Raw genomic sequence first — 25,151 nt, 5'->3', positions numbered from 1 at the left:
ATAGCACGAAAAGAAAAACGATTCTTGGAAACTGGATTGATTTACATGAACAGGCCTGCATCCATTTCTACCTCTCACATGAAAACCTTGCTTATTACATGAAAAACGACGCGAAGTGATCCTATTGTCAACCTCGAAACGATAACAGCGATCAAGGCGAACAACGAACCCTTCCCGTCTTGCATATTCATCATAAAAATACTTAGCAGAATCTTCAATAGTTTTCCGTGTATTTGAGGTTATTTGAATCTTGAATTTAATATAATAGGAGCTGATTGTGATTTGTATTTAATAGGAGCTGATTGCGATTTGTATTTAATAGGAGCTGATTGCGATTTGTATTTAATAGGAGCTGATTGCGATTTGTATTTAATAAGATGCAATCAGCTCCTATTAAATACAAATCGCAATCAACTCCTATTACATTAAATTCAAAATTCAAAATTCAAATAATCTCCAATACCGTGTTCGTCTCATTTAATCAATGCTTTCACGCTCATTTGAGATATTTAATCGATTAAATATAAGTTTTAAACGATTAAATCAATTAAGAGGGATATTTAATCGATTAAATCTTCAAGTCAACCATTTTTTGTCAATTTTGACCACTTCAAGTTAATCGATTAAAGAGAGACAGATTGATAAATAGTTTTAAATGAGAGACAAAATGATTATTAATTAATTAACGAAGGAAAAAAGGTAAAAAAAAAAAATAATAACGACCAATAGTCGAATACTAAAGAAACCTAAAAATTTGCACTTTTTTGTATTTATATTAATGCATTATTCGTGTAGATAGCATTCCGGTATTCCATCAATCCTGAAGATGGATAAACCAACCTCAAAGCGGCAGAAAACAGAAGAAAATGCTATCGGCATGGACAGGATCAAGCGGCAGAAAACAGAAGAAAACCCTGACGGCAGAAAACAGAAGAAAACAGGATCAAGCGGCAGAAAACAGAAGAAAATACTGTCGGCAGGGACAGGATCAAGCGGTAGAAAACAGAAGAAAATGCTGTCGGCAGGGATAGGATCAAGCGGCAGAAAACAGAAGAAAACAGGATCAAGGGGCAGAAAACAGAAGAAAATGCTGTCGGTAGGGACACGATCAAGCGGCAGAAAACAGAAGAAAACCCTGACGGCAGGGACAGGATCAGTGATATGCCTGATGCAGTCTTGTGCCACATCCTATCATTCCTTCCAACTAAAGACTGCGTGACTACGAGCACTTTGTCTCGTAGGTGGCGCCATATCTGGAAGGATCTTCAAGTCCTTGACTTTTGCCAAAACTCTTGCCAGGGATTCGAGCATTTAGCTGTTTTAGTAAATAGGGTTCTAGCTCTGCGAAAGGGTTATGATATTCGAGGGTTTCGACTCTCGTGTCTTTACTCTGACAGAGACTCCAGCTCAGTGGCTAAGTGGGTCCAAATCGCCATTGGGCCTAACCTGGAGGAACTGCGGCTTGAACTGCATTCCAACGCTGGATTTCGTTCAATGCCTCACACCCTCTTCACTTGCAGCAAGCTCGTGTCACTGTCTTTGTCCTACGGAATCCACATAGAAAAGCCTGCAGCAGTTTGTTTGCCATCCCTAAAGATGCTTAATCTATGTCATATAAATGTGGATTTTTATGAAACCCTCCTCTCTGGGTGCCCTGCCCTCGAAACCCTGACTTTGTCTATTTGTGCCAAATGCTTGACCAAAGTCCACGTCCCTCCTTCCTTGAAGAGGTTGGAGTTCCAAGTTTTTTCTTCTCAATGGGAATCTTACCTGGATATAGATGTGCCAGGTCTTGAGTACCTTTCAATCGTCCATGCGACTAGCTCCTTTCATTGTAAGTTTACCAATTTACAGCATGTGGTGGATGCATTTCTTGATGTGGGAGGAGTGGAGAAAGCATCTGTCAACACTTTTCACAAGCTTATCCGAGCTCTGTGTGGAACAAAATCTCTAAAATTGGGTTATTTCTCAACAAAGGTCAAGTTTTATTATCACTATTTTTCTTCTTGTTCTTCTTCTTCTTCTTTTTGATGAATTCTGTACTGATATTATATATGATATAACTTCTTGTTGTCTTGCAGATGCTACTTTGTCCCTATTTTAGATTTTCCGAATTTTCGCCATTTACTTCGTCTGGAGATCATTTTTCCATGTTTCAACTCAAGTTTTCTGAGAAATGTCACGTACTTCAAGTTCTTACAATTAGTAACTGGGAGGTTTGTTGAGCTTTCAAGTTTAAAGATTTGACCTATATTAAATATATTCTTTGCTTCCATTTACGAGTGTTGTTTTTCCTTTTTACCGCCAGGAGCAGAAACCATTACATTTACAAAGTTGGGCGCAGCCAACAAGGGTTCCTAATTGTCTTCGATCACACCTGACCTCTTTTGAGTTTGACGGCTATCGAGGACTTGAAGATGAGCTGGAATTTGCCAAATATATTTTACGATATGGATTTGTTTTGAAGGCAATGAACATCAGTTCCCACAGATCGTTGGACTTAAGCGAAAAGAGGGATATTCACAGACACTCATTATATGATATACGACCGGGCTCTAGCGTGTGCCGATTTTATTTTTTTTGAGCTGAATCTCATTAAGGTATGAACTCTCAACATCTTCTGCGTGGCTTACTGTTAGTGATATAGTTCACTTAGCTTTGCTGATGTTACTGTACTTCTGTATGTGTTAGATCGCTACTGTTCTTTTCTGTTTTCTAGTCTGTTAGTTAGTTAGTCTGTTTCTGACTTTATCTTGCTCTATAAATGGTTATCTCTCAGATCTCCTCTCTCTCTCTCCTTACCAAACTCTGATTCTTAATGAATCAAGATCACTAGAATTTGGTTTATTTTGCACAAATAGATTTGATGTACCTTTATTCTTATATGTATATCACCACGTTTCATGTGGAATTACATAATTCCATGCCCCCAAAGTTCCTAAATTTTCTTTGAATAAGTTATGATGTGACAATGCCTCCAAAAAAAATATTGTAGTTTTTGCTTCTGCAACGTTTTTCTCTTATATTTTTAGGTTAGTTTTATTTTATTTTTTTATTGCTAGCATTATCATTATTTTTTTCTCTTTCCTTTTCCGGAATCTTTTATTTTATTTATTATTTGTTTTTTTTTTTTTTGGGTTCATTGACCGTCCATCCCAACTAGTTTGTTATATAATGCCAAATGACCTGATTTTTTAAAAGCTGATTTTGTCTTATGGATTGAATTTAGGTAAACTACTAATGGTAAATTTATGTAGCCCAATACACCAGCGGAGATTAGGAATTTGTAATTTCTGGTTATTTTTTTTTTATTTTTTTTGGTAGACGTAATTTCTGGTTATTTAGTCTTACTTGTTATGATAAATTAAATTTAATTGGTTTTGACGAACATTTTTCACTATATGTTTTGCAGTGCTTCTCACTTTTATTGGAAAGGTTTGGAGACCGTGGTCCTTAGTGCGCCTTGTGTTGCCATGTTTTGCCAGATGCTTTCGGCTTCACTAAAGTATTTTATAGACATTTAACCAGGACATGGTACACAAAGTTCAAAATTATAGCCAACATTGTTTGCTGGCCTAGTGAAATAGTTCTTCCCCTCTTGGTTTTAAATTTATTGACTTTTTTGTGCAGAATGGGGATGGAAGTGCCGTCTTTTGGCCTTCTGTTCCCACCACTTAAATATATGCCAGGAAGAAATATCAACCTGGTTACTTAGTGTTATTTCAACATAATTATTGATTGAGGTTGCTTTTCCTGGAGAGAGATAGACGTACTATGTGCTTCTTTTGTATTGAGTTCGCTAACTCCTTTTTCTTATTAAAATGAAAAACTCAAGGGTGGGTTAATTAAAAATGTAGATTGATATATAACAATGATAATAATCTTGAATGAATTAAATTATATAAGTAGCTCGTTTTTTTTAAACGAGTTTTACTGATATTTTGATAAGGATGACAGTTGCACCGGACACCTGGATCCCAATTCCCAGCACAAATAGTTATGCGTGAAGACTTATAATTAGCAGTTGGGATGGTGGTAGTTGCAAGGTGCGACTTGTAATTAGCAGTTGAACTCGGTTTTCATTTCTACTATTAGAATAAATATAATTACATATTTCTTAAGCTTTATAAAGATTTGAATTATAATTAGAATATATTTTTAATTGAGTTAGATATTATATTTTATTTATTTATTTATTTTGTTTATTTTTTTATATTAATTTTAGTATTCAGCCACATATTTGTTTACTCTGTTTTTCCTTCATAGTGCACTCTGATCTCACTGTATTGCTTATTGGTTTTTTTGTATTTGGACCCCTACATATGTTAAGTGCATGGACAACATATGTTTCTGATGCAGTGCATTTCTGATGTTAAGTGCAGAGACAACATATGTTTCTTATTTTTGTGCATTCCTCATCCAATTCATGCAGTGCATTTCTGTTTTTCCTTCACGCATTTCTATAAGTCAGGGACAACATATTTGTGCATTCCTTATCCAATTCATGCAGTGCATTTCTGTAATGCACGACTGTTTTTTACACTTAGTGCTGCATTTTGTTGATTTGGACATCAAGAACTCATGTCCTAAAATTCTGGAATCAGGGACCAATAAGGGCCCAGTGCACTTTGTCAGGGACCAAAACGACCCTCGAGTAACATTGCCAGGGACCTAAATGGTCCTCGTGTTTTTCAATCAGTAACAAAATGCACTGGTTCCAGCAATCTATATCTGTTTGTGATACCTTTTTTTTTGTCTGTGTGTAGGGGCTGATTCCAGCACTGCAAGAGGTGATGCCTGGTGCATATCATCGTTTTTGTGTGCAGCATATTTGGAAGAATTTCATAAAGCAGTGGAAAGACAAGGCAATTCGAGCCATGGTCTGGGAATGTTCAAGATGCACCACTGTCCCACAGTTCCAGAAGTCAATGGCACGGTTGAAAGGGAAGAATGAGGCTGCATGGAAGTACTTGGATAACATTCAGCCCTCAAGTTGGGTGAAAGCTTATTTCAGCCACTGGCCGAAATGTGATAATATCACAAACATGGCAGAGGTATGGAATGCCAAGATTGTTCGGGGTAAAATTGCTCCTGCTCAGCAAAAAAAACTGGATCAGTTAAAGGTACTTAGCAATTCATGGACACCCACTTGGACTGGAAATCTGCAGCAAGATATGTATGAGGTCAGTGGGAAAGAGGAAAGAATTGGAGTCAATTTAACAACACATACATGTGCATGCAATGCATGGCAGTTGACTGGACTGCCTTGTGAGCATGCTATAGCAGCCATTTGTCACAAAAACGAGCCAGCCGAGAACTATGTCCATCAATGGCTTACAGTGGATGCATTGCATGCCACGTATGCGCACACCTTAAACCCAGCGAATTCGGACAAGTATTGGCCTGCATCTGATGAACCCAAACCTCTTCCACCAAAACTTAAAAGGCTAATTGGGCGTCCCAAGAAACACAGGAAGAAGGACCCAACTGAAGACCAAGGAAGCATGACAAAGAAAGTCAAAAGGACATATGAAGCCAAATGTACTAAATGTGGTCAGACTGGACACTATGCCAAGAGTTGTAAGGGGCCACCAGCTTCCAAAACAAATAAAAGCCAAGCAAGACCACAATCTGTGAGGATTGGCACTGACTCAGTAGATGAAATCTCATTAAGTCAAAGAGGCCCTTTAGAAGTTGGTAGTTCTCAGCAGCCACATAAAGGCCACTTGAGAGGAGGCAGCCCACCTCCTTCAAATCCAGAAGAAGCAAATGCAGTGTTGACTGAAGAGACAATGAAGGCAGCAAGCAGTGGCACACGAAGCAGATTTATGCACTTCATGACAATACCTGGTTTCAGGCCACCAAGGCGATCCTCAAGAAAATGAGCTGCTGATGAAGAAGAAAAAGGGAGTAGTGCATGAGCCAACTGACAAGGAGTGGATATAATGAGATTTTTTTGTAAATTCTGGCCATTTGTTTTTGGAGGCCTTTAGGGTGTTGGATATAATGTAATTTTTTTTTTATGCATGGCCATATTGTATTTATAGGCCTCACTTATGATTCCTATTAGTTGGCTTTTATTTGTAATGCACTACTGGTTTCTAGTTCTAAGAAGACAATTATGTGTAACTGGTTATGCATGTTATGTGGCAGGGTTGATGAATGTCAAATTTTCTGGTTATGATGCATGTGAATAGTGTTATGGTTTTCTGGTTACTAGTTTGTGCAGGTTTTTGCTGGCCATATTTTCTGGTTACTGGTCATTCCATATGGCCATGTTTGCATATTTGCATTTACCTTCCATATTTGCATATTTGCATTTACTTGCCATATTTGCATTCTGGTGCAGGTTGTTTAATGTTTCTGGCAAAACAGATCATGCCCAATTTTCTGGTTGCAGGGACCAGTTAGGACCCCGACAGTCATTGTGAGGGACCAATTTGGACCCCTACATACTGCATTTCTGATGTTACGTGCATTTCTGATGGCAAGGCATATAAGTCAGGGACAACATAATAGCTGCAAAAATGCACTACTGTTTTTTAAAATGAGTGCTGCATAACCAGAATTTGGACATCAAGAACTCATGTCCTATAATCCTGGAATCAGGGACCAATAAGGGCCCCGTCCACTTTGTTAGGGACCAAAACGATCCTCGAGTAACATTGACAGGGACCTAAATGGTCCTCGTGTTCTGCAATCAGTAACAAAATATGCATAACAGTCCATAATAACAGAAACTTAGCATCTAGTACAGCATTTCACCAAGGCACAAATATATGATGCCATAATCAAAAAGAGGAATACATTCAAGGCCTTTTTATAATAGGCCATATGATAATACACATAAACAGATTGGCATTAACACATAAAGAAGGAGTACTCATTACAATTCACTGAAGGGAAAATACATTTGGGTCATTTGTTTTCACTTTTACCACACTAACAACAAACATACAGATCATGATCACACCAACACAAGCACCTAAGACCCTAGCTGACCTATCAACTATCCTAAATTTTTTGTCCATCATATCTAACTCCTCCACCATCTTCAGGTATACATCATTCAGTTTTCTTTCCTGTTGATGAAGCTTCATTCCTTGCTCAGTAATCTTCACATCTTGCTCTCTGGTCATCATCTCCACATATTTCAACTTGAAGTTAATTTCAGCAACATCCAACTCCACAGTGTTAATTCTTGCTTCTTCCAGCTCCATGGGTTCATTACACATGTCATCTACTTATCTAAAAAAATCACAATAGGGCTTCTTCTCCTGCAAAAAAAAAAAAAAAAAACCACGGTTAGCAAGTGTTCCAACTCAATAAAGGGGCAGATTACAAATTCATACCTTGAAATTAGGACAGCAAAGGAAAGCCCTGTTTGGGTTCCTCTCAGTTTTGGAGGTATAGACAATACTTTGTCTCCCACATTTGCACCTCCAACCAGCGGTCCTTGTCATTGTTCTTCCCCCATTGATTTACTCCCACTTGATCCCCCCATGCTAGAAGAAACACTCATCTTCTCCCACGCCTAGAAATTCGGTTGTTGGGTTTTACTGTCGTGGAGTTTCAATCATCAAAGTGCAAACATTTTGGGGGCGTATTGCTGTTTAGGGATTTGCTCATCAATTTGTGGGATGGAGTTTCCGATTTAGGGTTCGATTCAAGGAATTTGGGGTTTTTTCATTATTAGGGTTCATTATCAAGAGAGGAAACGACGTCGTCCTCTCCATTACACACGTTGCAACCCATTTGCTTTAAAACGTTGTCGTTCAGCTTTCCAACGTGTCAACCGTCCAGTCCGCGTCAGCAGATAACGTGCCACATGGGCACCGTTAGTTTGACCGTGACGGAGGAGTTGACAGAAGGACTAACGTGGCTCTTTTTTATAATTTTAGGGACCAATTTGGTCCTTTTTTATTGCCAGGGACTAAAAAGGATTTCGTGAAAATTGTCAGGGACAAAAAAGAGTGTTTACTCTAATATTTTATATCCACACGTACGATCTTACGATCCGTGTCGATTTTACGATTAACGAATTTTTTATCCCCTCACAATAGTAGATAAGATCTCGATCTTAACAACATTGATTGTATCTGTATATATAAAATATTAAATGCACACAAATTTTAAAAGAAGTTTTTCCCCTAAGAATATGGGAATAACCTTTTATATTTTAAAAGGGTAACCTTATTATATTTTATGTATAAGAATATTTAATTAACTAAAATTATATTGACACATAAAAATTTTAATTATTTAATCACTTAATTAACTAAAACTGTACCAGAAATATATATTTTACTAAAAAAGTGCAGGATCTCAAAAAACTTTTTTTTGCAGAGAGAATACTCGTCTTCCTTAAACGATTAAATAGCAAGTGGGCCCTTGAAATCCTTATATTTCAACTTCCCATTATCCCATAAACGGCTCTTTCTCTTTCTTCCTCCTGATAAACACAACAAAGGCTTAGCTCTTTCTTGTTCGGGTATATAAGGACAGTATAATATTCACTTCCGTAACCTACTTTCCTTTCATTTTTGGTGCTTAAGATCCATAGCCCGCAGTAGCAAGAGATACATACCCCCCTAGTCAGATCCATACCGGTTAAGATGTTTTTTTTTTTTTAGTTTTTCCCCTTGAATCACTAGAACTTCCTCCTTCTCACTCTCTTCTTCCTGTCAATCTGTTTTTTTTTTTTCCTTCGAATCGCTTGAACCATGGGATCGTCCGATCCAACCGGTTCTACGTTTTTACACGTCGATCTTAACCGATCTGAGAAGAAAACGATCCTATATGCGATTCAACTCGTTTGAAGGAAAAAAACGTAGGATCGTCCGATCCTACGATCTTTCAAGCGATTTTAACAACCATGGTCAATGCACACACCTTCACAATGTTCGGTTTGGTTGGATCTGAAGGTTGATGGTTACGGGTTTGAGGATCTATTGGTGGAGACCAACGATGAACGAAGGCTGATGGATGGGAGGACAGATTCTTAACATGAGATCATATCTGATCCTTAAGGTATATTTATAGATATGATCTCTTGTTAAGTGATCTGTTCTCCTATTGAAATCAATAATAGATGAAGAAGATGGAGCTTGTTAGTGAGGGTCTATTGGAGGAACATAGTGAGGCTAAGGACATGCTTAACATTCAGGGTTAGGTCGATTATTTTAGTTTTCAGGGTTTTTTTTTTTGCCATGATGCATCAAGACCAAAATCACTGTACTTTTCTGCATTCTAATTATTGAAAGTGATATGAAAGATTTTATTGTTTGAAGGTTGCATTAAGTATCTTTTATTAAAATGAACACTAAACGAAGATGAGCTTACATTATATCTTAATTTGCTCAGTTAATCTGTTTCCCGTTAATGTTTAGTTATAACGAGGATAATGATGACCACTATAGTTATAATCACTTTCTATTACTCTTGATTATTGATTGACCATTTTGTAAATGATGATTTAATACATTTTTAGTTTCTTATAGCATGAGCTTTCGTATCTCATACGTTCATACTTAAAATGGTTCAGTGCCAGCTTGATGGGTTTCTGTTGTCGGAAAGTTTCTCTCTTGTTGAACCTTATTACTGGCCTGAAAGTCTCCTAATATATGTGATTCTACTCCAAAATGTCATGAATAGAGTTTAATGGCTGATAGTGGCGTATGCTTATGCTTATATGAAGTTGAGACACAGAATACATTCAGGGATTCCTCAAATTATTTTTAAGTTGTATTAGCAGCCTTGAAATGGGGAAAAGCAGACCTAAAAGTTGAGACCTAAAGGTTGAAATGGTTAGTGTGTGTGTGTTAAGAGTCTTTAAGAGAAATTCTTGTGTAGGTGTTCAGATTCTAGCAGTACGTGGGACCCATATGGCTGCAATCTATGTGCAAGTGTGTGTTGTGTTATAGACTTGAATTAAGGCATGTTGTTTGGTGCGGGTTTATGAAGGTATAGTATAGCTTGGGTCGACTACATTAAAAATGTGTTGAAAAAAGCTGAAACTTTGAGAAACTTCAAAAGTTTTTTCTTTTTCTTTTTTCTGCACTTCACTTTCCTACTAAATTTCTCATGACAAATATGAAATATTTGCTTTCAAATATCCCAAAAATTAAAAGATGCATATCTAAAAGTAGAAACTGATTTAGAAAATCAGGCAAGGAGGTATAGTATAGCTTGTACTGTCGAACATGGCTATCATTTTTGGTTACTTTATTTGAACTGTCAATATGAACAATCAAGGCTCCAATTTCCAGGTTGCCAAAGCTTTTTTCTTTTATAATTTATACAGTTGGGGATAACTTATAAGAATTAATTAGTACTACCTAGACTAACAAGATGTATCTGTTTTTCGGTAGCCTAGAATGGAAGAACTCCATAGTTAAGCGTGCTTAACATGGAGCAATTCTAAGATGGGTGACCTCCTACGAAGTTTTCCCAGAAAGTGTGTGAGTGAGGATAAAGTACGCTGAAAAGTCTTGTATTAGTTTGTGGGGACAATCATTGATTCTTGAAGCGGTCGGGCCTTACAAATGGTATCAGAGCAGGGCCTCTCTCCCAGTACGATGTGGTTCGAGGACAAACCAGGTGGAAGCTGGTGGGCATGTAACATCCTGGTGGCTAACGAGGGCGGGAAGTGATCGCTGGTGCAAAGAAGCACAGACAAGGAGCGTTACATGTAGTATCAGAGCAGGGCCTCTCTCCCAGTACGGTTTGGTTCGAGGACGAACCAGGTGGAAGCTAGTGGACATGTAACATCCTGATGGCTAACAAGGGCGGGGAGTGCTCGCCTGTACAAAGAGGCACGGACAAGGAGCAGCTCTTGGCAGGCTTCCAGCGAAGGGATACATGAAAGAATCGAATACACATCCAAAAGAGAGAGATTTCAAAGACTGTACAAGTATTGGACTCTACAGTTGATGATAGTTTATAAAGATTAATTGGTACTACCTAGACTAACTAGATGCATATACTTTTTGATAGCCCAAAACGAAAGAACTTCGTAATTAAGAGTGATTAACTTGCAGCAATTTTAGGACGGGTGATCTTTTGGGAAATCTTCCCAGGAAATGTATAGTGAGGACGAAGTACGCCAAAAAGTCTTATGTTACTTTGTAATTGTGGGGACAGTTATTGATTTGTCACATCGGCTAACGGGATTTGAACTCACGCATTTGTGGGATATGGACCAAATCTGTAACCAAGTGCAATTTACTAAGAGTTTTTTTAAGATACATGTAATGTGCTTTATGCAAAGGGTATCCACAACACACTTTACCCTCTTTGATCATGAAGTGATTTTTTTTTTTTTGGTACAAGTTCGTGAAAAGATTTTTAATTGATGGAGGATATGTAACAAAGAAATATGACACGGGCACACGGCAGTGTCAGCTTTTAGGAAAATACGAAAATATTTTAATTTCATCGTGAAAGTATTAAGTGCCTTAAGGTATGTAAAGAACCTTGGGATACACTACTTCAAAAGCGAGCTCAAGAGGTGAGAGTGTCCAAGGCTTTATAAACTCCACATTAGTTGCACGTACGACCAATGTGGGACTATATATCTCAACACGCCCCCTCACACAAGAGCCCATTAGGCTTGAAGAGTGGACAATGCAACAGGCTACCTGTGCTAAGAAACGCCACAAGAGAAAATAGGGAACGGCGAGGCTCTGATACCATGTAAAGAACCATGGGATACACCACCCAAAAACTAGCTCAAGAGATGGGAGTGTCCAAGACCTTATAAACTCCACATTAGTTGCACGTACAACCAATGTAGGACTATATATCTCAACAAATAATCAACCAAGTTCCAACAACGTACCAATACCGAATAGATAGTTAACTGTCTATTGCTTGTTATGATTGATAATTATGTCTTAAAACCACTGAAAGCAACCACCTTTTTTATACTTTTATTGACTGCATTATTCATTGCCTGAAATTTTTCTATTTATTTTTGTGCATAAAAAGTTTATTTATAGAATTTTCAACCATTGATTTAACAGAAAATGGAAATTGAGGATACTTGCATTTTATCAATAAAATATAAAATATCTACCAGAAACTTAAAAAAACAAAAAACAAAAAGCAAAAAGAAACCCCTTACCTATAATATCCGATGGAGAGCAACTCATCAAAGTTTTAGTTTATTTATAATAGAAATAGAAATATCATTAAGGTTTTTTTTTTTCCTTAAGAAAACTTCAGAGGATTTACTCATTATTGTTCAATTCCCCGGGGCGCAATTGGTATTGGTAAAATATAATTTGATTAATATTAGAAAGGGTATATGTATAATGTGATGGGTAAGTACTCCTTTATCTTACGGGATGGATTATTTTACCTACTTTTATTTTGTCTACTTTTGTTTACTTCTTTCAACACCGTTAGATTACAATCTCATCTAACGGTGTAGATTTGTGAAATAAAATAAATCATTTTTTTCTTTTCTTTCTCTTTACGGCCTCTCACACTCTTTCTCTTTCTTCCTCTTTCTCTCTATCTATTTGCTTAATTTACAACCTTAATAAGCCCTTTGAATTGAACAGAAGAAGCTGAGTTTCTCTAAAAAATGAAAATCACAGATAATCTCTTTCTTTGAATAAATTTAGATGAATAATCTCTTCATTTGAATAAATTTAGATGTAATTACGCAAATTGATAGAAAGAAAGAGGAGGAGAGAGAAAAAAAAGTGTGAGAGTATAGTAAGGAAAAAGAAAGGAAAAATAATTTATTTTATTATGTAAATCTCTATCTTTGAATGAGATCGTAAATTAAATTAACGGTATTAAGACATGTAGACAAAATAAGAGTAGTCAGAATAATCTATCCCTTATTTATATTGGGTATGCTGAGGAGTTTTAAAACCTTGAGTTCAGAAAGGGGAGAGGGAGTGAGGCAGGGGATACACAAATTATCCAGTGAAGGCAAAGAAAGCCAAAGGCTTGGTTGATGTCTATGGTTTGTACTTTTGTTAAAACAATCCAGCTTGAGGAAGTTTTGGAGCAGGAAGGAAAATTCTGGCATGACAAATCTAGAACGAATTGGATTATGGAAGGTGATACGAACACAAGGTTCTACCACTCTGAAACCTAGTTGAGGAGAAATCAAAATAAAATTGTTGAGTTAAAAAATGATAACGGATAGTGGATCAGAGGGACAGAAAATTTGGAGGAGTTAATTAAGGCTTTCTCCTACAACCTTTTTAAAGAGGAGGTGGAGGATAGAAGTTGGCTTATCACCCAAATTCCTAAATAAGTGATGTATCTAAGTTTGAAGTAACTAATGTGGTGTATATTGCTTTTGTACATTGAGCCTATGGTGCATATAGATATGCAGAAGGTTCGACTAGTATAAATCTACAAGCAAAACCTGGATTTGCACTGGTGAAAATGCATATTTTTAAGGTGCTTTTAGAAATGTTCTTGTTGGTATATACATCAATGATAAATTATAGATTATATTGGTTAGATGGATCCTAAAATCTTATTACTAAGTCAAGCTGTTATTATACATTTTATTGGAGGATAAAAATATTTGAGTAGAATTCAGGTGGAAGAATTACAGTTGGCCACTAGGTATAAGTATCAATTGTATATCTGCAATGTGTACTACTCTGCCACTTTTTTTTTTTTTTTTTTTTTTAGTATTTTGTCATCCGTAATTATAATGCTATTCACCTGGTGGTTTAGGACTGGTTAAAGTTCTTGCCTTTGAAGACTGATGTCAATGAAGCCAGATATGCACATGGAGAGCTTTCTAAAATGTTAGGAAGGTGTTAAATCTTTCTAAATTCTCTTCTTATATTCAAATTGTTATATACATGCTTAGGTACAAACGTTGAGCTAAGCAAAAGTTGAAAAATGTACGTATAAGTCAGAGATGCGGAACTTTTGAGGCCTAATAACGAAAATCTTCCAAAGATCCTCTCCATCTTGAGGTGAATGGAACTTTTCTTTATCTCCTATGCCGAAATATGAATTTATTTTAATTATCCTAGTAAAATGTTTTCTTGTAGATTTTATCTTGGACTGACCTTGCAACAGATGAAACAATTTGACAGATGACTGATTTACTAAATCAACATGGTACGGTACCGCTGCATCCTTTCCACGTGGAAATTGTTCAAATGATGACTGGTGGGTGTTATGTAACTCAACACCCTCATCTGATGAGGGGTTATTGAATTGTACAGGCACAATAAGAAAGGAAGATTTCAATGTTCCAGTGTAAAGTTACAACATGATGCGAACATAACAACATGCGAACATACAAATGTACATTAATTTGCTCTGGTAACCTGATCAGACGTATTTTTTTTATCACATGCACCAATTCCCTGAGAACACCCTATTATTTGTCTCTTAGGTGGTGTTTGGTTGAAAGCTTTTTAAGGGATATCTATCTTTCTCAAGTATGGCTTTTAGAAACACCATGTTTGTTTCAAAGTTTTTCACCAAAAACTCATCTATCCAATTTGTCTGGATTTATGAGAAACATAGATATCCGCACTGTTTAGAAACCCAATTTGAAGGTGGGATTTTTCGGAAAACCGGTTATCTGGCTTTTAATGCACTGTTGATTTCATAAAGTTACATAATTTTCCCAGTAAAGTTTTTCCCCACCAAACAACTTTTTTTTACATTTTTCTAGCTATCTCACTTTATCTATCTTTCCAATCATTTCTCTATCTATCTCATTTCCCTACTATTCCAAAAACATTTCCTCAACCAAACGCCCCCTTAAGGTTGTTATAAAATAATTACAAAACATGATTTTTGATATAAATAAGGAAAATGATATTGTAACAACCAATTAGTATTACTACCAATCAATTTACTGTTAGATTGATTATGTTGATCCTACGATTATATTTATTTCCATCTTTGTATGGTTATAATTTTTCATATTTAATACTTTATATTTATTTCTACCTTTGTATGATTATGATTTTCACCTTTTATATTAAATAGTTTTAACTTACAAATTTTTTTAAGTTAAAACTTAAAAGTATTTTTTCACAAATTAAAGATATTTTGTATTTGTATGAAAAAATACTTTTAACATAAAAAACTTGTCTGAATCTTAAAATCAAAAGGGAAATATTATAATAATGATCATTTTTTTCTTACTACCTTTTACTACTAATTTTGTTATCATTGGATTAAAATTAAATCAACAGTTACAAAATAACGTCAAATGAGAACCGTTGATTTAATTTTGATCGAACGATAACAAATTTGGTAGTAAGAAAAAATAGTAGCAAGTATAATATATCTCAATAATTTTTTTATCAAAACTAACATTTTATTTTATGGTGTAGGATATTGTAACAACCAATTGGTGTTACTACCAATGTTACTATAAATCAATTTCACCGTTAGATCGAATATGTTTATCCAATGGTTATATTTATTTCAATCTTTGTATGGATAAGATTCTCCATATTTAATGTGAAAGCATTAAATATGAGAAATCATAACCATACAAAGGTAAAAATAAATATAAAGTATTAAATATGGTTAATCATAACCATACAAAGATTGAAATAAATATAACCATTGGATCAACATATTCGATCTAACGGTGAAATTGATTTATAGTAACACTAATTGATTGTTACAATATCTTTTTCCTAAAAAAATAATGTATAATTTTTAATTTTATTTTAAATATCGTCCAAACAAGTTCTAAGAAACTATATCACTATCTAAGAAACTATATGCGAAAAGGAATTTCGACCGATCAAATATTTGAGAATTTGAGATATTTGAGAATTTCTGTAATACAATAAATTTTAAATAAGCTGAGATAATCGAGTTTTTTTCCTCTCTATTGTCGGTAGCCAAATATCTATTTATTGTAGTTTCACACAATAAATATACAAAATCTATTAAACATTATTAAAAGGGAGACAATCAACCTGTTTTAATACAGAATACAATTTTTATATTTAATTTAGCCACTAGAAATGAGCTAGTGATCGGTTATTTTATTTGGGTCGTTTGCATGAAAATATAGGTTCACAATTTAGTGTCACTATTATACCCAAAAAAACATTACCTCTAAACTTAATCATTAATTTCACTTGTATCTAAAAGTTAACATAATAAATTATTAGAGTATTTAAATATAGGTGAGATATACTATTTAAATTTAGTATAAGACTTGTCATTATTATACTAACACAAATTCTCCTTATTAAAAATAGCATATATTAAACAACTCATTGAATACATTTATCTATTGATATTTAATACACTTTTTTATAGCAATCCTAATTACTTCTCTGAAATAAGTAGGTTTTTGAGTATCACACAAACTTCGACTCTTTAGGTCGATTATGATATTAATCCTAAATACAGGACGAATCAATAATTAAAGTCTTATACCCCTTCCAAGATAATATTGATGGAAATTTAACTGATGTGCTAATAAATACTTTCATTAAAGTATATAAATGCATAAATAAATTTTCAATTTGATTTATATTATATTACTCGATTTTGAATCCTTTAAAATCTCGGTGCATGTGTATTGTGTTATATTAGCCATAAGATCAAACACTAATTCTTCGTATAGTCGTGTCTCAAAAATCAGAAGTTGGAGCCATTGGAGCCACGTGAGTGAGCGTGATGGTTCAGCATCTCGTCCCTTAAGCAAGTGGATGTTCGAACCCCAACTCTTGTGAATGGAAAGCATTCCATGGCCAGCTCTTTACCGCTTTGTGCGCTGATCCGAGACGAGGGATTAGTCTCATGACTATCGGCGGTGAGGATATCCGGATGTAATCAAAAAAAAAAAATCAGAAGTTGGTACACAAGATAAGAATGGAATCAACCTCAAAACGGCAGAATATAAAAGAAAATGCAGCAGACATGAACAAGTTTGTTGATATTTTCATGAAGATTGTTGATATTTAAATGATATATGCATGATATTTATATATTTTTATCTTTGTTTTTCCTTCAAGCAATAACACTGTCTTTTTTTTACATGATATTTTTATCTTTGTTAAAAATTTATGATTTTTTAAAATCTTGTAAATTTATATTATCCTTTCAAATCTTATAAATTTTATTAAAAAAATTTAAATTTCATTCTTATCAAATCTTGATTGTAATTTTTTTTTCAAATTTTTTTGTAAATTCATAATTTCCTTATAAATTTATTAAAATTGGTAGGGTTTTTTATTTCAAAAAAATATTTTAAAATCTATTAAAACTTATTCTTATCTCACTATTTAAATAAAATTAATTTGTCAATGTTTAAAAAATAATAATAATGCCCCAATAAAAATCACCCACAATTATGGATGCCAATTTACTTAATATATAACATACAATAATTAAAATATATAGAAGAACTAGCAAAGGAGATGAAAGAAGTTAAACTAAACTAAGTTAAAATCAATAGAATTAGATATTATTTTAAATTAATGACATTATTATTTTTATATAATATTTCAATTTTTTAATTGATTTTAATACATTCCTCCAAATACACTTCTATGTTTCCCTTTCCTCTATCTTTTACCACTTAACAGATTTTCTCTGTCACACTCTCACTCAACTTTCATTGTGAGAATGACATTAACCCATAAGAACAGAGAGTTCTTTTTTTTTTTTATAAACAAACAGAGAGTTCTGAATTGTTATTTTATAAAATGAGTGTAGTTTGGATATGACATGTAATGGGTTTTATGCTGAGGCTATCCACAATCTACACTCTTTGATGAAAAGATTGTTAATTGATGGAGGATCCCAAACAAGGATATATGTATTGGGTTTTATGTGGAGGCTATCCACAATCTACACTCTTTGATCATGGAAAGATTTTTAATTGACGGATCCAAAACAAGGATATATGTAAATTGAAAATATTAAATGGCTGTGGTCTGTGATGACCAAACGTGTGATTAACTGATATTTGAATAAATGTTAAGGCAAAAGGAGTCAGTGAGTTTTTTTGTCAATCATATTAGAATATTAGCCTCTTTGAGTCAAATATGATATTTGAATATTCACAAATATATTTGTCTCTCAACATCCTTATAAAAAAATAACAAAACGCAGTTTTTTAATAAAAAAAAGTTGTTTTGAGAAAAAATATTTTTAAATTTTTTTTACTTAAAATGTTTTTTCATACAAATGAAAATATCTTTAATTTGTGAAAAAATACATTAAAAAAAGTAATGTATAAGCTCATCGAAACTATATCAATGACTTTTCAAAAAGCCTGCCTATTAGGCATGTAAGGTGGACTGATAAATTTTTCAAAAACTTAATTATGTACAGTATACATTTAAAGATAAAAGGCCTATTTAAATATCTATCTGTTGATTGTAAAGGAGCTGAATAAGTGAGAAAAAAAAACTCATATGCTATTTTTGGAAGGGTATAAATATCTTTATTCTTAACCCACCCCACACTTCAGATTAGTCTCTCGAAGAATCAAAATTTGTAGAGATATCGAGTTAACTCGCCTTAAAGAAATAATTAGAATTAAGTTAACTTTAAAAAAATTTATTTAAAGTGATTGATGTTATTGAAATAATAGTAAGAACTTCGTATTTGCATCATAAAGAAATTTCATTAGATCAATATTTGTAGATTATATAATATTTAGTTAATTCATTTCTTACATAAAACAAAGAAATAACTACAAAAAATCTAAGGTAAGAATGAAGAAATTTTTATACATAATTCTACTCTTTCATTTTTGTTCAGTTGTTATTTCTTGAATTTAAACCCATGATTTTATTAAATAATATAAGAATAATATTTTTCTTATGTTACATAAGAAAAATATCTCCTACTTTTTAAATGATTCCACAAGAATTTTTTCTCTCTTTTAATTTTTTTTTTCTCTCCTATTTATTATTTGGATATGAGATAATATTTTTTCTTATTATCTATAATACAATTAATATTTATTATATTATAAATAAGATAGACAAAAAATATAGACCTTCCAAATTGCTAGGATTTTCTTAGCATGAATCTTAACATCTTACACGCTAACTAACAAGAAATATTTGACCAAAAAAGGCGAAACAAACATGTCACAACTCAACGAAGAAAATTGCAATGGATTTGCAACTAAGTTTTAATTTAGAAATACATTGAAAAATCACTTTATCATAAATAATATCTGATCTTTTGAAAATTAAATTAAATTTGGGAGTCAATTTCGTAAAAAAAATCTAATTTGACAATTTTAAGAACAAGTACCGTTAAATAAATAATGCAAATGATTAATAAACTTAAAAACACGACTCACCCTTAAAAATTAAATAAAACCGCACAAGCACTATTATTCAAAAAATAATAAATTGAGTAAGTTTGAATTTGGAAATGAAAACCACAAAAAAAAAAGAGAAATAAGATTTTCTGAAAATTTAATTTTAAGTTCACAAATTGTCACCCAGAGCATCTCTGGAATCATTTTTTTAAAAATCCTTGTGGCTGGTTAATTTTAATTTTGACAAGATTTTCGAAAGAATTTTATTTCTTAAAAATGAATCCAATATTAAACAGTTAAACCAACATAAATATACATAAACTTCTACAATATTTACGATAATCGAGGCTCAAAAACCATACATGGACGATGGGAAACACGAAAGAAAGAAAAGTTGGCTCTATTCATCCCCATAAGCTCTCTATAGGATTTTGGATGGGCATCGGGGAGACCACAGGTTCCTCTTGCGTAGGCCTACAGCATAACCTGTTCCAAGAAACTACTTCCTAGCACAAGCATATAAAACAACATCAGGCATAACTAACATCGAAGGATCTACGTAACGAATGCCCAAAGAAAGCAAAAATTTGACAGCATGAAGCTCAATCCAAGGCAGGGTATTGGGGACGGGAAAAAAGGAATCAAATATCACCTCAGTGTTGTCATGGACATATCGGACAATGAAGATGCACGTACACTCTGTTGGATCATGTAACCTTCTCTGGATTTCTACAACACGAGCATCACAATAGAGGGCATAATCATCTTTTTCCTGTGAAAAACCAATTAATATCCAAATGAGTTCTAATAGTTAGGAAAGTTCGGGAGTAGCTAAAAGTCATCCACATGACAAACAGATTCAACATATGCAGATAAATTGAAGTAGAATAAAAGGGCTAGGGATCACTTACCACGAAACAAAGTATAAGATCTCCATCCTTCACCTTATGACATTCTGAAGGTACTAATGGGATGGATCTCACACGCAACTCCTGATTCACATTTACCCACTCATCCTGCTCCTTACCAAATCCAGAATATCGTACGCGAACTTCCTTAATTTGTGTAACAAGATCCATTAACTTCAACTGGTTATCCACAATATCCAATAAATGCATCCACTAAGACAGTACAGCTATCACAAGATGGCAGCATAACTTACAATGTTCATAGGTGTAGAAATATAAGTTGCATAGTCATTTTTCTGACTTTCCCATTCTTTTCCAATGAAGGAAAATATCCCAAAAATAGCATGAATTTATATACAAGATGTAGTTTAAAGGATCTTATTGGAACACTATGCATTGATTCAAATACAAGTAAATCTCAGCTTCCAAATAACATTTGAATTTAGTGGGAAGAATATTCTAAATCACTTGTTATTCTAATAAAACCCAAAAACAGAAAACGAATGGTATAAGCATGAAGGATAAAGTCAATGTATGTGGGTTTCTAAAGTTTCACCCATGCTTGTTTACCTTTTAGTCGAGTGCTAGTGGCAGAGTTATATGGACAACAGACACAGTTTTTCAAAGAGGGAACAAGACGGTAATTAGTAAGATGTGAACAGCCTACATGGGCAGGAGGAGGGGAGAAGAGAAAAGAAAATTCAGTGACTTAAGAGTTTTGTAACGAAACCAAATTAGAGATAAAGAGGAGAATCAAGTTAGAAAAGCTGGTCCAAGCCAAAAAAATCCAACTCGAGCAGCTCAACAAGTCATCAACCAAAGGCTCATATTCAGTTCCTAATAATGAAGAGACTGAAGCTGCTTCATATGAGACAAAAGATGTTGAAGAATATAATTCCAATCAAGGATGATATGAAAGTGATGTCAAATTGTCAATTGTAAATAGCGGAATTCAATCCAATGATTCCATTGATGAGCTCTAGCTCTATTTTCTGTTTTTTATGAATTTAGGTTTGCTTACTGCTTATGGCTATTTAAGGCTGTTTATCTCTTTGGTTATTAAATTAAGGGCTGGTGCGTCTTTTTATTTTTTGGTTGAGAATTGAACCATTTTGACTTTTTAGTTATCATACTTTATTTTGATTATTTAATCATTTTATATTAATGTCATGCTTGAGTAAATAATTATATGCTAAATAATGTTACAATGATTAAATTCATTTGTTGTCAATATTTTTTTTTTCAATTCCACAACTTTAGTTCCTTATTTCACTTAAGCAATTGTTTTTTGGTGGCTCTTGCCTCGAGTTGCTAGACTTCCCTATCTTTTCACCTTTCACTGCTTTGTTTATATTGCTAACAGAGATTTTCCCCATTTTTTGCACTCCTTTGTTTATATGGGTTATTGCGCTGTAACATGCAATTTTCAATGCAAGAAAATTCAAGCTTCATAGTCAACCATTGTGTTGCAAGAACAAACCAAGAGAAGTAATCCTTACATCATGTTTTCCATTAAACAAAAAAAAATATAGCATCAATGTTATTCAAACAAGTAATAATTGAGCAGCAACTTGTATATAGATATTTTAAGTAAAATCAGGCAAGTATTGCAGGCAAGAAAGGAACAACCACTTCTATGATTACAAGTTCCAAAGAAAATATCTCAGTTTCTTAACAACTAAAAATACATTAATTAGAATATGAAAGAATCTTACAAGTTCGCCTTTGCTCAAGACCCTAAAGTTAAGAAACATTGCAACATCATGCCTGTAATTTGGAGAATCAAAGAAATATCAGATGTTGGACGCACAGCATTGTAACAAATTAACAATAAAGGCATTCTGTTTTATGGAAAGTAGAGGGGGTTTGGGGGTCAAATTAACAAATTAACAAATAGTTGGTGGGGGGAAAGACAATTCGCATCTGTAATCTTGTTATGATTGGAGTGCCACAAACAAAAATCAAAATACACCTTATAATTCTCATATAATCCAAAATGTTTTAACAATTCCACATACATAGCATATTATGGCTAGACTCAAAACACAGCTGTGCTTAATCAGAAGAATATTCCTCACCATGCAGAGTCTTTTGAAGATCTTGCTTCAAATGTCAACTCCGATATATCTGCAACTTGTTCACCTGACATTATGATCAGAAATTATAATTAAAACGTGAAATTTTTAAAGCCAAATTCACCTGACATGAGAAAAGCAGCATTTTGTTCCCAAATATTAAGCTTCTGTTGTTGTATCTAAGAGCATTTAACCCAAATCAGGCAAACCCTTTGTTCCCTAAGGAAAGGAAGGACAACGTGATATAAATCAGTAGGCTTGAAGCAAATGGCTTTAAAATCATGGTGAATTTAAATGCTAAACGTGTTTCAATGCTTTAGTTCTGTAAAGCCAAAAGTTCAAACCACGGGAAAAACCATCCAATTCCCATCCAGAGACTTTTTTTCTTTTATTCCCAAATTTACAGCCACAATAAAAAAATCTAAACAGAAAAAAAAAAATGACAACCTTCAGTACATGGAAAGCTTTTATGTTCTTTTCTTAAATTAGATGTATCTGAAATATCAACAGATAGTTTCAGCGCTTCTGGTGACGAAGTATCTTCAGCCTGCGACTTTTTATGTTTATTTTGGAACCACTGATGCACCTAAAACCCAGTAAAAGTAAAACCAACGCAGCATTTATTAAATACTCAGCATAAATACCAAAATGTGTCTAAAGATTAAATAAAATGCTATAGCAACAACCTGTTTCCATGATAAGGAAGTTATACCGGCATGTTCTGATGAGGAACTACAAAAAAAAAATTAAAGCTAAAACTTTTATTTAAGGTTATGAACTATCATGATAAAAAAGAAGAAGAACAGATAGTCCTATTTATTTAAGGTTATTGTTAAGAAAAGACTTATTAGTTCACCTAAAACTTTTAGCAATCTTCTTGCAGAAATTCCGATCAAGTGTTTTTCCTCCCATCTCGATGTACATTCTTTCCAATTCCAGTATCTATGAATGTAGATGAAAAGAGTGCATGGGTTAGGGTTAGCCAATAAATTTTGGAATATGTAATGACAGTGCATACATAAACACAGAAATTACCTACCTCGTCCACAGAGAGCTTAGTGATTGAAGATTTGGTTGTACTTGACTTATTATCCATCGCTGCAAAGAGAACAAAACCCTAGAAATCGTGCAAATTCAATTGATATGAGAATTTATTAACGATGGAAAAAGGACCCGATAACCCGTTTAACCAGGTACGGGTTGGGTTATAACGAAATAGGGCGAGTTGGAAGGTCGGGCTTTTGGGTATTGGGTCGACCCAATTTGCTAACTCTGAAAACTGAAAAGTAAAAGCACATCATACAGAGTTGATGGATGGATTATCTTTTGTAAGTAAATAAACAAAATTTGATTCTGTCAATATATAATTAGTAATATGTTTATTACAATCTATTTTCTTTACAACCTCTTATAATCATATATCTTAACTGTTGATTTTTGTCAATCAATGCTTAAAATTTTTGTAAATTAAATTTATTAATTAATTATTAAATCACAATAAATGATAATCATTGATTGGCGGAAATCAACAGTTAAGATATATGATTGTAAGAGGTTGTAAAGAAAATAAGTTGTAAGTATAACATTTCTCATATTTATAAAGAAAAGTGTTTTTCCTTCTCATACAGATAAATGTCAAAACCACGTAATTTTATGATTTAAAATAAAAATAAAAGATATTTTAAAATTTTATTATTATATATTTTATTAAAATACTTTTTATTTTTCATTTTCAATCTCATAAGGATATTGTTTTGGGATTGTAATATATTACAACAGATAATTTTATGTCATGTAACCAATGTTATAAAAATCGGATCGACCCGGCCGGGTCGACCCGGAAACCGGTGAACCAGTCATGTAACCGGTCTGTTTTTCATATTGGATCGGCCATGTTACAGAACCGATGTGACCCGGTGCGACCCGGTCAATTTTCGTAAAAACCGGTGACCCGGCCCGGTTTATAAAAAAAAAAACTAATTTATTTTCATAAATTAATTGCTTTTTTTTCACTCTCAAACACAAATGATTTGTTTTCTTTTGAAATATTTGAGTGATTTGTAGCTTATTAACTTAAATAGATTATGTAGCTACAACACTAATATTGTCCTGATTATGCAATATGCAGAACTTTGATTTGATTTATAGTTAGAGATGTCGTTTACTGAACCTGAAACACTACTATCACAAATATTATATGTTTGATTAATCTTTTGTTGGACAATGATGTGTAATTTATTATTTTCATATTAAAAAATTTGAAATTGGTATATTTTTTTACAAGTATTTAAGTATATTTATAGTTTTTTAATATAAATTATAGATTTACATATACTTACTGAGTCATGCGGTTGAACCAGTGACCCACTGGTTGAACCGGTGACCCAGTACCTCGACCGGGTCAATAACCGGGATGGATTTAATAACATTGCATGTAACAATGGAGAAACATGATTCCATGTTTATATACCTTAATTCATAAAGAGCTTAACAATAAATATATTTGTTTAAATTGTTTATAGAGGAAGGTTATACTTACAACTTTTTTTTTACAACATTTTACAACCATATCTTAACACTGTTGATTTTCGCCAATCAACGGATATCGTTTATTGTGAATTAATAATTAATTAATGAGTTTAATTTGCGAAAATCGTAACCGTTGATTGGCGGAAATCAACGGTGTTAAGATATAGTTGTAAGAGGTTGCAGAAAAAAAGGTTGTAAGTATAACCTACCTCTTGTTTATAAGAATCGCTTTTATTAAACTATTGAAAGATATTTGAAATGATTGAAAAAATTATTAATTTGATGAAAAATGGTTTTTATTTTTCAAATGTTTTGAATTAATCTTTAAACAATTAAAAATATTACAATTTTTTTGGAAAAAGTTATTGTAATGTCTTA

The 25,151-nt window shown here is 33.5% G+C and overlaps 2 protein-coding genes across 4 annotated transcripts; one reads left to right on the top strand and one right to left on the bottom strand.

The window, feature by feature from the left end:
• Nucleotides 1-645: 645 nt before the first annotated feature.
• LOC133302585 (F-box/LRR-repeat protein At3g26922-like) lies at nucleotides 646-6,149 on the top strand. The gene is made up of 5 exons (XM_061502387.1): nucleotides 646-1,977; nucleotides 2,082-2,216; nucleotides 2,309-2,600; nucleotides 3,413-4,046; nucleotides 4,767-6,149. Exons 1-3 carry the CDS (start codon nucleotides 1,162-1,164, stop codon nucleotides 2,582-2,584), a joined length of 1,227 nt encoding a protein of 408 aa, XP_061358371.1. The 5' UTR covers nucleotides 646-1,161; the 3' UTR covers nucleotides 2,585-2,600; nucleotides 3,413-4,046; nucleotides 4,767-6,149.
• A 13,412-nt stretch (nucleotides 6,150-19,561) lies between these two features.
• LOC133302591 (protein SAWADEE HOMEODOMAIN HOMOLOG 1-like) lies at nucleotides 19,562-23,397 on the bottom strand. 3 transcript variants are annotated; one of them, XM_061502397.1, is made up of 9 exons: nucleotides 23,284-23,397; nucleotides 23,101-23,186; nucleotides 22,931-22,976; nucleotides 22,692-22,830; nucleotides 22,248-22,311; nucleotides 21,885-21,936; nucleotides 20,173-20,349; nucleotides 19,914-20,033; nucleotides 19,562-19,767 (listed from the first exon to the last, which is right to left on the bottom strand). In XM_061502397.1, the coding sequence occupies exons 1-9, from the start codon at nucleotides 23,338-23,340 to the stop codon at nucleotides 19,666-19,668; spliced, it is 843 nt and encodes a 280-aa protein (XP_061358381.1). In that variant the 5' UTR covers nucleotides 23,341-23,397; the 3' UTR covers nucleotides 19,562-19,665. The 3 variants fall into 3 exon arrangements, with proteins under 3 accessions (XP_061358381.1, XP_061358382.1, XP_061358383.1); XM_061502398.1 differs by having other exon boundaries at nucleotides 19,562-19,760; XM_061502399.1 differs by having other exon boundaries at nucleotides 20,173-20,316.
• Nucleotides 23,398-25,151: the final 1,754 nt, after the last annotated feature.

The sequence above is a fragment of the Gastrolobium bilobum genome, unplaced genomic scaffold (genome assembly GCF_033153095.1).
Source record: "Gastrolobium bilobum isolate Gb01-03AN ecotype WA unplaced genomic scaffold, APGP_CSIRO_Gbil_v1 utg6257, whole genome shotgun sequence".
Classification (NCBI taxonomy): Eukaryota; Viridiplantae; Streptophyta; class Magnoliopsida; order Fabales; family Fabaceae; genus Gastrolobium; species Gastrolobium bilobum.
This window is presented reverse-complemented; position numbering and strand designations above follow the sequence as displayed.

What these genes read in the sequence shown, in the direction of transcription:
- LOC133302585 (XM_061502387.1), top strand. Translation starts at nt 1,162, where the DNA reads ATGCCTGATGCAGTCTTGTGCCACATCCTATCATTCCTTCCAACTAAA. An exon ending in TGGGTTATTTCTCAACAAAG is followed by an intron (nt 1,978 to 2,081) that starts GTCAAGTTTTAT and finishes GTTGTCTTGCAG; the next exon opens with ATGCTACTTTGTCCCTATTT. An exon ending in TTACAATTAGTAACTGGGAG is followed by an intron (nt 2,217 to 2,308) that starts GTTTGTTGAGCT and finishes TTTTACCGCCAG; the next exon opens with GAGCAGAAACCATTACATTT.
- LOC133302591 (XM_061502397.1), bottom strand. Translation starts at nt 23,340, where the DNA reads ATGGATAATAAGTCAAGTACAACCAAATCTTCAATCACTAAGCTCTCT. An exon ending in AAGATTGCTAAAAGTTTTAG is followed by an intron (nt 22,977 to 23,100) that starts GTGAACTAATAA and finishes TTTTTTTTGTAG; the next exon opens with TTCCTCATCAGAACATGCCG. An exon ending in ATCTTATACTTTGTTTCGTG is followed by an intron (nt 20,034 to 20,172) that starts GTAAGTGATCCC and finishes GGTTTTTCACAG; the next exon opens with GAAAAAGATGATTATGCCCT.